Raw genomic sequence first — 16,541 nt, 5'->3', positions numbered from 1 at the left:
GATAATGGCAGGTGCAGGAACTGAGCTCGAGTCCACCAAAGCCTAGCCTTTTTCTTCCCACTCTAAGTTGGCGCGATTTGCTTGATTGTCCCATGTTCTTCCCACCAGGAGGCATGATTGAAGCATTCCCACCTGCAGACAGCATCACCAACCTCACTGTGGACATGCTGATAGAGCCCAGTGGAGAAATCACAGTGCTGTCAACGGGGGACCAGTTTCATGCCGAAGGCCCCTTTATTTCCTCTGGTACCACCATACCTCAGACCTCTGTGGATCCCAAAGTTCTCAAGTCTTTGTGCCTCCAAATTGGACAGGCCTGCAGAAAGAGAAAAGTGACTGGGTACTTTTCCATCGACCTGGTGACTTTCATTGATCCAAGCACCTTGGAACAGCGGGTAAGTTGAACTGATACGCCATAAAATACTAAAATTTGTAATGAATCTATACCTTCCATGTCCATGCAATAGACATATGAAGGAGCTTCTAGAAGTTTCTGTGCTCTGAATCAACTCCTGTAAATCTGCTTCTAAAAGGGACTATGTCAAACTGTGCAAGACTAGTCTCTATGTCTAGAAAGGCAAAGCCAAAATCCTTACATGTAGATACATTTGGAAGCCAAACCACCAACACAAGACCTATGTAGCTATTGGCCAGGCCCCTCAATTCTCTTCATTAGTTATGTTTGTGCCTGTGGAGAAACTGTGTGTGTGTGTGTGCTGATACTGGGATTTGAACTCAGGGTCTTGTGCTCTCACTTGGCTTTTTTGCTTGAGATTGGTACTCTAGCACTTGAACCACAGCTCCACTTTTAGATAGTGAACCTGTTTTGGGGGGGTGGTCCAGTCATGAGGCCTGAACTCTGGGCCTGGGCGCTGTCCCTCAGCTCTTCAGCTCAAGGCTAGCGCTCTACCACTTGAGCCATAGCACCACTTCCGCCTTTTTTTCTTTTTGCTTATGTGGTGCTGAGGAATCGAACCCAGGGCCTCAGGCATGCAAGGCAAGCGCTCTACCACTGAGCCACCTTCCTAGCCCAGACAGTGAACCTATTTTAAAACACCCAGTGGTTCTATCTATTTAAAGCCTGATATTCTTAAATAGAAAATCAATTACTAGAAAGATGAATTTTCGTTTTGATCCCTTTACTTAGTAGTAATTTACTAAGCAACTTAGGTTGACAATTTTTTTCTTTTCATATATATTGGAGGCTAAGCCAGGTGTCAGTAGTTGATGCCTATAATCCTAGCTACTCAGGAGGCTGAGATCTGAGGATCACAGTTAGAAGCGAGCCTACGCAAGAATACTTAGGAGACTCTTATCTCCAATTAACCACCCAAAAGCCAGAAATATATAAGTAACCATATAACAAATGCCAAGGGTCCTTATCCAGAAAGTATCATCAGTACCACCGCTAGTCCTGTGAACTCCTTGCTGGACACATGGTGCTAAGGACAAGTGGAAGCTATGCTATTCTCTTATATTTGGGGGTGATTGCTTTCCATACCTTTGCACATGGATATACCCAGAAATAAAATATAGTTCCATTCTGCATGTTTCTAAGCATTTCAGTGATTGTAACATATATTATTATATATTATTATTATATATTATACATATTATATATTATTATATATTGTTAGGCTACAGTGTGCTTTCACTTCTCCAAGAGTACATTTGTGTTCTTCCATGGACATGGCAGGACTAAATAATTATAACCTTTTTGCTATGCTTTCTCCCCTTCTTCCAAAATTATAGCATTTAAATTCCTTATAACTCCATGGGATTGGTGATTTGAAGTATTCAGTTGCTTCTCTTTCTCCTGTCGGGTGTCCAGAGTCTGCCTGAAAGGTTACAGTGGTCCTCCAGCTTCCCTCTCTCCATATCCTCTAATCGTCCAGCATTGCAAATACACTTCAGATGTTTTAGATTCGTTAGTCTCAGTTTTATGGTTCTCCATTTCAGCCAGATGACGGCTTCATAGCGAGAGTTTATGGTTTTGGCAGTTTTCAGCTTGTTCAATAACCATTTTCCATTTGTCTTTCCAGGCCCTTCATTGGTTTTACATTCTGTTCTCAGACCCACACGCTTGAGAGAGAGGGAGGACAGACTGAAGGGCATTCAGAAATCTACTCAGGCTGGAGGAAGAACAGAAACAGCGCCCCCTGGAGACAGAGTTGGGGAGCAGAGACACAGAGGCAGGAGGGACAGGAGAGGTCCTGGCCAAAGCATTTGTCATGAGAATGGAGGATAGAACCCATGCCTTCTGAAATGGTAGGGGATGGATAGCTGGAATTTGGGGGACAGCTGACTTGTTGTATTTGAGTTACGTATACAGAGACCTGCACACAAGAGTGTCACATTACAAACACAGTGCTGGTTCTTCCCAGGGCTTACAACCCACCTGGGCTACTGGGGAAAAGATCTACTCTTCACTTGGCTGGTGCTATGCACCCAAGCAGTCCTATCTCACTCAATTCTCCTCCTCCTTCTTTCTTGTCCATCTGCCCGGTTTCTCTTCCTCATCATACTACTGTCTGCCACAGAGTCTTAACACCAGCTGCTCCTCTGCCCGAGATGCTTTATCTTTTCTGTATCCTTCTCCTTTCCTTCTCCTTTCCCTTCCTCTGCTCTCTCCTTTTTCCCGCCACCATTCCTCTCCCTTTCTCTATTTTTGTATCCTTCTTCATCTCATTACATAGCCCAGGTTAGCCCCAAGCTTGTAATTCTCCTGCCTCAGCTTCCTAAGTGCTGATAGTATAGGCACACACTACCATGCTCGCCTTATCTCTTTTTAAAAATATATTCAATTATGAATGAAACCCAGTGATTTTTGGGGGGTGGAGGGCACAAAATTACTAGTCCTTCTTTCCATCTATCATATTTCATTCAGCTCAGGCCAGTTGCAGTTGCTCTGGGAAGCTTTTTTTGACTTCCCTGATAAAGTCTCTTGTTTGAAGGTTGCTGTTCTTGTTGTTTCCGGTATTGGGGCTTGAATTCAGAGCCCAGATGCTAGCCCTCAGTTTTTTTCCTCAAGGCAAATGCTCTACCTCTTGAGCTACAGCTCCATTTATATATTTTTGGTGGTTAATTGGAGTGGTTAATAAGTTTCTTAGATTTCCTGTCCAGCCTGGCTTTGAGCCACAATCCTCAGATCTCAGCCTCCTGACTACTAGGATTATAGGTAAGAGCCACAGGTGCCTGGCTTCGTTTGCCTCTTTAAAAATTGAGCTATAATACAAACGATGATTTGTAGAAGCTCTTTGTATATAAAGAACTCATTCTCCGGGCTGGGAAGGTGGCTCAGTGGTAGAGCGCTTGCCTTGCATGCATGAGGCCCTGGGTTCGATTCCTCAGCACCACATAAGCAAAAAGAAAAAAAAGCCGGAAGTGGCGCTGTGACCCAAGTGGTAGAGCACTAGCTTTGAGCTGAAGAGCTGAGGGACAGCGCCTAGGCCCAGAGTTCAGGCCCCACGACCGGACTCCCCCCCCCCTCCAAAAAAAGAATTCATTCTTTGATCTATATGTTGGGAATACCTTCTCCCAGACTGTCCTTGAATGGTACATGTGTTTCCCTACTCCCTATAATAATTTTCTGCCCCCCACCAAAAAAATCACTGGGTTTCATTCACAATTGAATAATAATACTTTTTGTGAGATGTTCTAAGAGTACCACAATATTTTTTCCTCATCAAATTCATCATAAACCTAGCCAAGCCAAGTCTCTCTCTCTCTCTCTCTCTCTCTCTCTCTCTCTCTCTCTCTCTCTCTCTCTCTCTCTCTCTCTCTCCTCCTCTCTCTCTCTCTCTCTCTCTCTCTCTCTCTCTCTCTCTCTCTCTCTCTCTCTCTCTCTCTCTCTCTCTCTCTCTCCCCCCCCACCCTTCCTCCACCATCTTCCCTCTCTTCCTCAGGGCCTCCAGCTGTCCCATTTGCTCTTGGTTTGGGTTTGGTTTTGTTTTTGTACAAGACTAGTGCTCTACCCCTTAAGCAGCTCTAGTTCTGGCTTTTCTGCTGTTAATTGGAGATAAGAATCTCATGGACTTTTCTGCCTTGGCTGGCTTTGAACTGTCATCTTCAATTCTCAGTCTTCTAAGTAGCTAGGATTACAGGTATGAGCTACCAGCACCTGGCTTGGCCAAGTTCTATTGAATCAACTACCCCCAACAACAGTGGCAATTTTCTCTTCCCATCCTTTCTCTAGTCACAAGTTGTTAGTTTGCTTCAAGGGGGAGGGTATTCTTTCTCTACCCTTGCTACATGTTCATTTATGTATTTATGTCAATATGAACTTAGAATCGCTATTCTACTTAACAGGTGGTATGTTGATTGTTTCATTATTCTCGTGCTAAAATTGTCCCAGGTTTAGGCAGCCGGCGATCTTTCAGAATAGCTTTGTATTCTTTTGACTTGTCCTGGTGATCACTGTCTTACTCTCTGGCAAGTAATGTTCCAGATTCATTTTATATTCTTCTTACTCTAGAAATAGGATCAGCCCAGAAGTCTTGGGTTCCTTAATGGAGGATAGCCCAGGGCCCTTACTGCTGTCATCACTGACTTAGTCCAATCTACACACTACACACATGCATTGATAGCTATGTCTGTATCTGCAAGTGCATATGAAACCACGAATTTCTGCCTGTTTTAACCCAACATCTCACCCCTTCACCTTTTCCATGCTTAAATAACTTCTTCAATTGGTTTCTTTTGGAGAGACAGAGGGGTTGGTCATGGGGTTTGAACTCAGGGCCTGGGTGTTGTCCCTGAGCTCTTTTTCCTCAAGGCTAACACTCCATCATTTTGCACCACAGCTCCACTTACAGTTTTCTGGTGGTTAATTGGAGATAAGAGTCTCATGGACTTTCCTGCCCCAGCTGGCTTTGAACCCCGACCCTCAGACCTGAGGCTGCTGAGTAGCTAGGATTACAGGCACAATCCCCTGGCAACTTCTTCAATATTAACAAACAAGGACTCAGGTCCTTGAACTTGTTAGGTAGTTGCTCTACCACTTGAACCATGCCCCAGGCCTTTTTTTGCTTTGGTTACTTTTTGAATAGAGTCTCATGTTTTGTTCCAGTCAACCTCAGACCGAGATCCTCCTATTTATACCTCCTGTGTTGCTGGGATTATAATCATATGCCCTCATACCTAGTTTGTTGATTGAAATCAGGCTCACTAACTTTTTGCCTTTTAGAACTGTGATCCTTCTGATCTCTGCCTCACAACTGTTACAAGTCTATGCCACCACATCTGGTTAAAAATCGGAGTCTCTTTAGCCTCAGTTAAATCTGTTTAGTATAATCAATTTTCCAGCCATCTCCTATACCTGATACATACCTCCATGCCTTGTGTGCCTAGCTGTCAAGCCTGCCATTTGTGTCTTAAGTTTCTTTTTTTTTAATTTTTAAAATTTATTTATTTATTTATTTATTTTTGGGTCCAGTCATGGGGCCTGAAGTACTCTACCACTTGAGCCACAGCGCCACTTCCGGCTTTTTTCTTTTTGCTTATGTGGTGCTGAGGAATCGAACCCAGGGTCTCAGGCATGCAAGGCAAGCGCTCTACCACTGAGCCACCTTCCCAGCCCCTGTGTCTTAAGTTTCTTTGCCATACTTTCCTCGCATTGAAGTGTCAACTAGTCAAATCAAGTTATGTTTATTACTAATTACATGAAATTTTCACTTTCTCTGTCTTGTATCTTCTCAGTTGCAGAATAAATAAGTTAGCTTTCTTGATTTTTTGAGGAAACGTACAGTTCAAAAGCAATTATTTATTTCAATTGCACTGTCATAGCACTTACTATATGTGTCAACAAATTCAAAAGTCACTAACAAAAAGAAAATTTCAGGGCTGGGTAGTTGGCTTGGTGGTAGAGTGTTTCCTCCCACGCATGAGGCCCTGGTTTCGATTCCTCAGCACCCCATAAGCAGAAAAAGGCTGGAAGTGGCGCTGAAGCTCAAATGGTAGGGTGCTAGCCTTGAGCTGAAGAGCTGAGAGCAGTACCCAGACCCAGAGTCCAGCCCCACGACTGACAATAAATAAATAAATAAATAAATTCACATTTTTAAATTTATCAAAAGAAAATAATCCCACAGATGTATGAAAACACATTAATCAGAACAGCTAAAATTGCCAGATGCTGACTCATATCTGTAATCCTAACTACTCAGGAGGCTGAGCTCTGAGGATCAAGGTTCAAAACCAGACAAGTCAGGAAAGTCTGTGAGACCCTTATCTCCAATTAGCCATCAGAAACCCCAAGTACAGCTATGGCTCAAAAACAGTAGAGCGCTAGTCTTGAGCAAAAATAGCTCAGAGACAGCACCCAGGCCCTGAGTTCAAGCCTCATGACTGACCAAACAACAACAACAACAAACCAGAATTATGTCAAATAGCCTAAATTCCAATACTTAAGTTTTTTTAAACAAATTATGATAGATGGATAGAATTGGATACTGTGAACACATTCAAACTAACTTGTATGTGCATGTGTGCCAGTACTGGGGCTTGACCTCAAGGCCTCTTGCTTCTATTTAGCTCTCCAAACCCTAATTCCCCATCTCCACTCAAGGCTGGTACTCTAGCCACTTGAGCCACAACTCAAGTGGGTACTTATGCTTTTGGGTAGGGAGGGGACTGACATGCTCCTTGAACAAACACTTTCTGCCCCCAGGGGTTGAGGAACAGCTGTGTACTCATCAACTCTTTCCCATCATCCAATTCCTTCCAGTGCAGGTGCACACTGAGTTTCATATGATTACTGGCCATAACCTAATACTGTCTCTGTGAATTTGTAGATCCTCTAGAAAATACCCTAGACACGGCTTTTTTTTTTTAACTTCTCTATGATATTTAACACAGTGATGGTTCCCTTAGGCCAGCCACCTAATTATTACTTGTTAATTGATGGACTTTTTATTGTGCATACTTAACTTACTTTTGGGAAAGGCGAAAGTAAACAACAAATCTCCCTTAGGTGGGCAGTGTCTGCCCTTAAGGAGTTCACATTGTAGCTGGGTAGATAAGCTTGAAAATGAATTATGAATAAATGTTTCAGTGGCAACTACATAAAACAGCTAAAGAGACACCAAAACGGACCAGGAGAGAGGTAATACACATCTGTAATCCTGTATTATACCTGTAATACTCAGGAGCTTAGATCTGAGGAGTGCAGTTCAAAGCCATCTTGGGCAAAAAAGTTTGTGATACTCTCCAGTTAACCACCAAAAAGCCAGAAATTGAGCTATGGTTCAAGTGGTAGGTAGAGCATTATCCTTGAGCACAAAAACCGAGGGACAATGCTCAGGACTTGAGTTCAAACCCCAGAACTGGCACTGTGTGTGTGTGTGTGTGTGTGTGTGTGTGTGTGTGTGTGTGTGTGTGTGTGTGTGTGTGTGTGTGTGTGTAAGAGAGACAGAGACAGAGATCAAAAAGGTAATGTCAGCTTCATTGCAAAATTATTTGTTACATAAATTCAAACAAGAGTATGAGAACCCTTCTATTTGGAGACATAAGGAAAGGGTTTTGGGGGTTTTTTGTTGTTGTTGTTGTTGTTGTTGTTATTGTTGTTGTTGTTTTGGTGCCTGTCCTGGGCTTGAACTTGGCTTGGGTGCTGCTGTCCCTGAGATTATTTTTGCTTACAGCTAATTCTTTACCACTTGAGCCAACAACTCCACTTTCAGCTTTTTCAGTAGTTCATTGGAGATAAGAATCTCCAGACTTTCCTGCTCAACCTGCCTTTGAACTACAATCCTCAGATCTCAGCCTCCTGAGTAGCTAGGATTACAGGGTCAGCCACTAGCCACCTAGCTGGTAAAAGTTGTTTTTGCTTTTGTTTTAACAAAGTAGGTATGAGTTGAACTGGAAGATAATTAGGATAATTTGAAAACCTATTTTTAAAAAAGATACATTCTAAGTAGGAAAGAGGTTGTGAACAGTGATAAACACACACACATAAAGGTAAAGATGATGATCTGACATGCAAACATTATGCCTAACTGCCTCACATAAAATTTATGCAACGTTCTCCAATTTCTTTCCTTTATATAAAAATCTCTAATAGATCGCAAAGATGCTTTCTGTTAAAATTCCCAGATTAAAATTTTTGTTTTTAGTGTTAGGCACTTGTGGCTCATGCCTATAATCCTAGCATTTTAGGAGGCTGAGATTTGAGGATTGCAGTTTGAAGCCATCCCAGGCAGGAAAGTTTCTGAGACTCTTATCTCCAATTAACCACCAAAAAGGCAGATGTAGAGGTATGACTCAAATCGTAGAGCACTAGCTTTAAGTGACAAAGCTAATAGAAAACACCTAGGCTCTGAGTTCAAGCCCCAGTACTGGCACACATAAGCACACAAAAACTGTGTTTAGATAGTTGTCAGCCCATGTTAGAAAATCTGAAGATGTTTTATTCATAATGGCAGATGGGGCAATCAACATACAACGCTTTCCAAAGGTCAGTAGGATACTTGAAACAAATCAGTTGACCTCTGTGGGCCTTGTGCTCATAGTTAACAAATAGAGATTCCCTGCCCTTCTCCTCACAGTATGTTGTGAGAGGCTGAGCAAATAGATAAAAGGTGTTGCTCTTATTATTAAATCAAATGGCATAACCACATGTAAAACTGCCACTGAGGCCCTCCGCAGGTTCTCAAACTGTGAGTGGAATCTGAATTGAATTAGCATTACTTTTAAAAGTCACTGAGCATTATCATCATCTCAAAGTGATATATGCACATCAAAAGATGAATCATTTATTTCAGAGAATGCAAAAACCAAGGACTGCAGAGATAATCATAATTCCTTCTTGCCCATTTCTGTATACTCAGCACCTAGCACCCTGTCTAGCTTGTAATATATGCTCAATAAATATTTATTAAATGAATGAATGAATGAATGAATACTTCTCTCTGAGTCCCTGTCTACCTCTCATTTGCAAGACTTCCCTATTTCTATTTTCATGATATATATAAGGAATCCCCAAGGGAGCTCTATGAGATTTACATTCTCTCTTTAGGGAAGGTATTTTGTTTATATATAAGAAGGTTAACAGTGTATATCTAAATTAAAATTTAATAGACCTTTGGTATAAACAGAAGTGCCTATTAGTCAGTGTTTTTAAGTGCAATAATCACAACTTAATACTTAGTGAAATGAAAATAGATCCCAAAGGATTTTGAAGAACTAAATAAAATACCTGTCATTTTAAAAGGTCTGCATCTTTGTGTCACGGAAAGAAACCGGCACTATAAAGTAATTGTAATGATGATGGTGATGGTTGGTAATGTGTAGAAGAAGCAACAGATTTTACAGTGAAAATAACAGTTCTCCTTCTGAACACAGACAGTGCAGGTGAACTAGCATGATTTTACCATATGTAACTATACATAAATGTTTCATTAACATCCCCACATTGTAACCTTAACATTTAGGGAAATTGTTTTGTTTTGTTTTTTGTTTTTGGGTCGGTTGTGGGGCTTGAACTCTGGGCTTGGACGCTGTCCCTGAGCTCTTCAGCTCAATACTAGCACTCTACCCCTTGAGCCACAGTGCCACTCCCACATTTAGGGAAATTGAACCCCCAGCCCAAACCTAGTTCTTAGGAAGAATGTATTGGGTCTGTAGATAACAAACATCATCTCCTAGATTATGCCCAGTTGTCCCTCCCAAGACTTCAGATACCCCTCTCAGCCTAGAAGACTTGACTTCCTTTCAAATGAAACTAAGAATATGTCTCTCTTAGTGATCTATGATCTTTCATCACCAGAGACATTGCCAGAACAGAGGAAGTCTGAGCATTTGTGCCCTTCGCAGGAGGTGCCACACGAGCGCACAACTCAGAAGGGCATAGGCAGGCCAAAAGGATGCGGCTCCCTACAAAAGCTCAGGATGATTCTCCATATCCAGATGTTCACAGCTCACCCTCAAGAGCCACAGACAAAGTTGAAATCTCCTTCCGACTTCCTGCTACACCTGGGACCAACACTTTCTGTAGAATAAAATTTCCCAAGCACAATTGTTCTTCCGTGCTAGGTGCCTCACTTCTGTAATCCTAGATACTCAGGAGGCTGAGATCAGAGGATCAATGTTCAAAGCAGCACAGGCAGGAAAGTCTGTGAGACTCTTATCTCCAGTTAACCATCAAAAAATTCTAGAAGTGGAGCCGTGGCTCAAGTGGTAGAGTGCCAGCCTTGTACAAAAAAGCTAGAGGAGAGTACCCTGGCCCTGAGATTATGCCCCAGTACCAGCACACACACACACACACACACACACACACACACACACACACACGCATGTGTTTAAGGCATATAGTATGATATTTTGATATGCATATTGAGTACCACAATCTAGCTAATTAATCTATTTGTCAAGCTAATTAATCTATTTATCATCTCACATGGTTTCCTTGTTTGTATGTTAGAGCTAGTTTCTTACCAAACCTCAAATATACAATATATAATAACCAGTCACCATTAGGCTTGTAGATTAGGCCTATAGAATTTATTCATCCTGTCCTGCCTGTTGGCCATTTGTTTATATTCACTGGAAAAAAATCTCTGTTCAGATCCTTTGCCCACTGTTTTAATTTCAGTTGTTTATTTGCCATTGAATGTATCAACTCTAAAAGATTGTTTTTTTTTCTTTTTTTTTCTTTCTTCCTTTCTTTCTCCCCCCTTCCCTCCCTGTCCTCCCTCCCTCCCTCCCTCTCTCTCTTTCTCTTTCTTTCTTTCTCTCTCTCTTTTTCTTTCTCTCTCTCTCTCTCTCTCTCTCTCTCTCTCTCTCTCTCTCTCTCTCTCTCTCTCTCTCTCTCTCTCTCTCTCTCTCTCTCTCTCTCTCTCTCTCTCTTTCAGCACTGGGGCTTGACCTCAGGACTGCTTAGCTTTTTGCTCAAAGCTGGATGGATCCTGCTTGAACCACACCTCCACTTCTGGCATTTTGATGGTTAATTGGAAATAAAGAGTCTCAACAGACTTTCTTGCCCAGGCTGTCTTCAAACAGCAATCCTCAGATCTCAGCCTCCTGAGTAGCTAGGTTACAGGCATGAGCCACCAATACCCAACCTCTTCCCTAGTTCTTAACAGCCCTGCACACCTTTCCCACCATATGGCACTAACTGTTTTCTCAGTGATCACATCCTCCAGAACATAGCGAACAAGTGTATCTCCTCCTACCTCCCACACTCGGCTTCATCGCTACAAGTTGTTTTCCCTCTTTTGTTCACTAGCAGACAACTTTCTTTCCTTCAAAAATATGTTTCAAAATCCAACTCGACTTAGAAATGTGCTTGAATTAGTCAGCCTTCAATTCCACTTTATCCTCTAGTCTCTTAAAGCTGAGGTACAGTATTGGTGACCAGAATAATTATTCTAACCCTAATTGTAAATGGCCTCTAATTGACCAGTGAGGAAACTGAGGCTACAGTGTGGCCAAGCTCACACAGCTATGACACAGCAAATCCAGGGTTCTCACCATGACTTGCCTCTGTACCAAGCCGGGATCTTTCTTTCCCAGTAACACTGGAGAAGTCTTGGATTGATGGCAATTTCCTTCATAATTGTCTTTCCCTCCACCACCATTAACACCAGAGAAAATATATGTTCTCTTGTATTTCCTCAATATGCTTATTTGAATTGAGTCAAACAGCTTCTTTCTTAAAAAAGAAAAAAATATACATATCTATACATACATGCATATATATATTCCATCTTTGTGCTCAGCACATAAGCTAATCATTAAATGTTAATGACTAAGCAAAATGGGATAAAATCAATGTTGTGGTAGTCATTTATAAGCTTTAAGCGTTTAAATGTGTAGCCCATATCCAAGCCACAGCTGGGAGCACCATATTGCCATTAAGCCAGAAGGTGGATTCATGGGATAGAAACATTGAAAACAGACACCACAAGAATGGTTAAGTCGCTTTTCCAACCCACTTTCTACAAGTAGCTGCTGATTTTCCTCCCATAATAATTTCACAATGATTAGCCTACTAGGTGAAAAAATCATAGGCAAAGACCTAAGTGTTAGAGGAGTTTTGAATAACCACTAAGATGATAGGTCAAAGTTGGAGGTGAATGTGGACAATGGTAGACTCATTCCCCTCTAGCAGATGAGAAATGTAACAGAATCCAGGTGCCAGTGGCTCTTGCCTGTAATTCTAACTACTCAGGAGGCTGAGATCTGAAGATTGTAGGTCAAAGCCAGCTAGGGCAGGAAAGTCTGTGCGATTCTTATCTCCAGTTAATCACCAACAAGTGGAAGTGTCCTGGGGCTCAGATGGTAGAGCACTGGCCTTGAGTGAGTAGCTAAGGGATATTCAAGCCCAGTACAGGCACACACACACAAAAGAAAAAAGTAAGAAATATCATCCACATTCTATTATGGGCTTATCTTTCAGGGTATATGCCTTTTTTCTTATAATTAGACTGATGGCATGAAATCTCACATTCCAACACATATATAGATATCAAAATGTGCATTTTAAGAGGTGGTGTCTTATGTTACAAGTTAATGCTCCCTTACTCAAAGCACAGAATTTCCCTAACTTTTTGCCCAAACCTTACTATGTAGCTAGCTTTTTAACTTAATTAAATATATAGGCAATTACTGACACCATCTGTCTTCATAGAAAAAGAACAAGAAATGGCACACAGGACTAGAATTCTGAATAGGACCCTTTAACGTACAAAATCTCCCACCTTGACTAGAAGACGATTTATTTTTTAGGAGCTCTTTTTGTTACTTTAAATTATTTATATTTTTCAGAAATAATGAAGTTGAGCTAACTTAGAAGGTGATGGCATTGGGATGACATTGTAAAAGGAAATATATATATAAATATATCAAGTAATCTATTGCTTTTTCAGTGAAACAAAAACTTAAACATGTCATTGAACATCTGTTACTACTACAGTCTTACACAGCACTTAAAATTCTTTAAAATCCCTGAAAACCTTTATAAAGTTACATGAATCTTTTGCATAAATAGAACTGTTTTAACAATATGTATATTCCTTTAAACATATATTTTGCTTTCCAAATGCTTATGAATGAATGAATGGGAAGACTTCTCTCCATGAGAAAGCTGATCTTTCCTGGTCATGTGACACTCCTAATCCACTGTAGGGAACATTCATTACTTAAATCTTTCTTTTAACTTCTTTTTGGTGGGGGAGGAGGGTAGGCAGGGAGGGATTGTCCTGGGGCTTGAACTCAGGGCCTATCACTGTCTTTGAGCTTTTTTGTTCAAGGCTAGCACTCTACCACTTGAATCACAGCTCTAATTCCAGCCTTTTGGTAGTTAATTGGATATAAGACTCCATAGACTTTCCTGCTTGGACTGGCTTTGAACCATGATCCTCAGATCTCAGCTTCCTGAGTAGCAAGGATTACAGCCATAAATCACGAGCCCCTGATTTGTCTTTTTAACCTTTCAAAATTTTTTCCACAAATGTCTACATATATTAATGATATAACCAACCCTAACCAACCCATAGACATTTAATAAGGTAATATAAAATACAAGTTGAAACAAATCCACAAAATTTACCCCTTCCATATGGAAAAGATAGCCAGGCAAAATATGGAAGAGCACAGAATTCTTCTAATAGTGATGGTTACCTCCAAGGTGTTGACTGCATCCCCTACAACTCTTTCCTGGCCTGCAGGAAATAACAGAGGTCCCTCCTTTTGTGTGTGCCAGTACTTGGGCTTGAATTCAGGGCCTACCTACTGTCCTTTAGCTTTCTTCATTCAAGGTTATTGATCTACTACACAGTTCCACTTCTGTCTTTTCAGTGGTTAATTGGAGATAAGAGTTTCACGGAATTTTTTTGCCCTGACTGGCTTCAAACTTCAATCTTCAGATCTCAGCCTCCTGTGTAGCTAGGATTACAAGTGTGAGCCACTGGTACCCAGAAGAGTTCTTTTTTTTTTTTTCTTTTTGTCAGTCGTGAGGCTTGAACTCGGCCTGCGTGCTATCCTGAGCACTTCAGCCCAAGGCTACCACTTGAGCCACAGTGCCACTTCCGGTTTTCTGATGACTAATTGGAGATAAGAGTCTCATGGACTTTCCTGCAGGGCTGAGTTTGACCTGCGATCCTCAGATCTCAGCCTCCTGAGTAGCTAGGATTACAGATGTGAGACACCAGCACCCAGAAAGAGCTCATTTTTAAAGAGGTCAAGACAAAGACTCTTTCCAAAGAAATAATGATCTAAGACTATTCATATTAAAGACATTTAGTGCATCAAAGAATATGCTATTCCAGAGCTTTGGTGAAATATATTTCATATTGTTAAATTTTTTTGATGAAGGAAATCTGAAGAAAGTAATGTCACAATTCTTTTTACATTATTTGCTTCAAAGATTATATAAGATGCTTAGTAGATATAAGCAGAACAAAAACGAAGATTTTACATTTCTCTGCCAAGAGTCAAGATCCTGCTAGTCACCAGGCGCACTTGTGGCTCATGCTTTTAATCCTAGGTAGGCAGGAGGCTGAGATCTGAAGTGAAAGGTTCGAAGCCAACCTGGGCAGAAAAGTCTATGAAAAGTTAGGGACAGTGCTGAAGCTCTAGTTTCAAGCCCTGGTACCAACACACACACACACACACACACACACACACACACACACACACACACACACACACACACACACACACACACACACACACACACACACACACACACACACACACACACACACACACACACACACACACACCTGCTAGCCGATTTTCTTAAGAGGAAACTACATATTGAGAAACAGTGCAATGAATTTTACCAGAGGCAGAGGAAGGACGGGGAGAAAACACATCTCACCTTAGTGCTATTTCATTACTTGCTAGACATTGCACCAAGGGACAGATGGAATCGAAGGGGCCCTCAGGTGCAAGCAGCCTCTGGGGGACAGAGCAGCAGCCTGAGGCCTCACATTGCAGCCCAGCCTGGTGGAGGTAGGCAGGTAGAAGGAGGGACTGATGACACTTACTGAGGAGGAATCAGGGCCATTTCCAGTCTTCACATACTCAACTGGAATGTTTCTCGGGGCGCTAAAATGCTCCACCTACCCATCCCTTTCTCTGGAAAGAGCTACGGGACTTTTATTGATCACTGGTAGAAGCCTGGGCTTCCTGCCTATACTGGTGGACACTAATTCCTTGCCTTTCTACAGCTTTTACACTATAGGCTGTCAAAGTACTTTAATGACAAAGAATGAAAAAGGTGAGGTGTTAAGTGACTAACCCAAAGTCCCCCAGTAAATCAGAGGCCTGCAAGGCTTCAGAACTATCTAGTGTGGGTGGAGACAGGGATGTGACCAGGGATTTCTCACACTGAGCTGAAACTTGAGTTTAAGCCCAGCTCTGCCATTTAGCTGGGAGCTGGGGCGCACTTCTTGGATTCTATGAGCCTCCATTTTTATTTCTATTCTCTCTTCTTTTCACTTCTGAAAAAAAAGAATATATAAAATGTATAATACAGCTGGACTCTAGTGGCTCAAGTCTGTCATCCTAACTACTTAGGAGGCTAAAATCTGAAAGTCATGGTTCAAAGCCAGCCCCAGCAAGAAAGTCCATGAGACTCTTATCTCTAGCCACCAAAAATCTGGAAGTGGAGCTGTGGCTCACGTAGTAGAGAGCTAGCCTTGAACACAAAAGCTCGGGGACAAAGTAGGGTGCCAGTGGCACAGGTGTAATCCTAGCTACTCGGGAAGCTGAGATCTGAGGATTGCAGGTCAAAGCCAGCCCACACAGGAAACTCCATGAGACTCTTAGCTCCAGTTAACTACTCAAAAAAAAGCCAGAAGTGGATCTGAGCCTCAAGCAATAGAACACATGCCTTGAGCAATAAAAGCTGAGGGACAGCTTCCAGGCCCTGAGTTCAAACTCCAGGACCAGGACAAGTGTGTGTGCGCGTGCGCATACACACACATACACACATATACACGCAAATATATTATTTATTATATCTAATATACAATATTACATATATAATATATTATATATACAATTATATATTTATATAATTTATATATTTATATAATTGTATATATTGTATAATATATAATTATATATTATATATACAATAATATTATATATCATATAAAACATATATATAACAAATATATAACATGATATAATACATTGTATATGTATTATATAATATCCATATAAATCCTATGAAAATATATTAATATCTATCTTGTTTATGCTGATATAAATATACATAACATACTATAATGTATGATATCTAACATGTATCAGCTATTATATAATGTTTTATATATTATATATTTATATTAACATCTACCTCACAAGGCTTTTTTGAGGACAATATGAGAAAATACTCAGAACAGTGCCTTGCATTTCCCAGACTCCTAGTAAAAAGTTTCCCTTTTTCTTCCTTTTTCTAAGTGTCTTTCCTATAGGCTATTCAACTAGGAAGCTTTCTAAATATGGCTTCTTTCAAAAATGATGACATAGCTAAGAGCAGGTGGTTTTGCCTGTAATCCTAGCTACTCAGGGGGCTACAATCTGAGGGTCATGGCTCA

At 41.1% G+C, this 16,541-nt stretch overlaps 1 protein-coding gene across 10 annotated transcripts in view; it reads left to right on the top strand.

Moving 5' to 3' along the window:
* The window catches only part of Iqch (IQ motif containing H), a 239,377-nt gene that overhangs the window by 170,604 nt on the left and 52,232 nt on the right, over nt 1-16,541 (top strand). For all 10 annotated transcript variants that reach the window (XM_069995061.1, XM_069995060.1, XM_069995070.1 and 7 more), the window contains one exon: nt 109-395. In XM_069995061.1, coding sequence (XP_069851162.1) covers nt 109-395 — 287 coding nt within the window. The remainder of the gene's footprint in view (nt 1-108; nt 396-16,541) is intronic.

This window comes from Dipodomys merriami, unplaced genomic scaffold (assembly GCF_024711535.1).
Source record: "Dipodomys merriami isolate MVZ:Mamm:240054 unplaced genomic scaffold, mDipMer1.0.p SCAF_48, whole genome shotgun sequence".
NCBI classification, from domain to species: Eukaryota; Metazoa; Chordata; class Mammalia; order Rodentia; family Heteromyidae; genus Dipodomys; species Dipodomys merriami.
The sequence above is the reverse complement of the archived record's forward strand: the minus strand, read 5'-3'. Positions and strand labels throughout refer to the sequence as shown.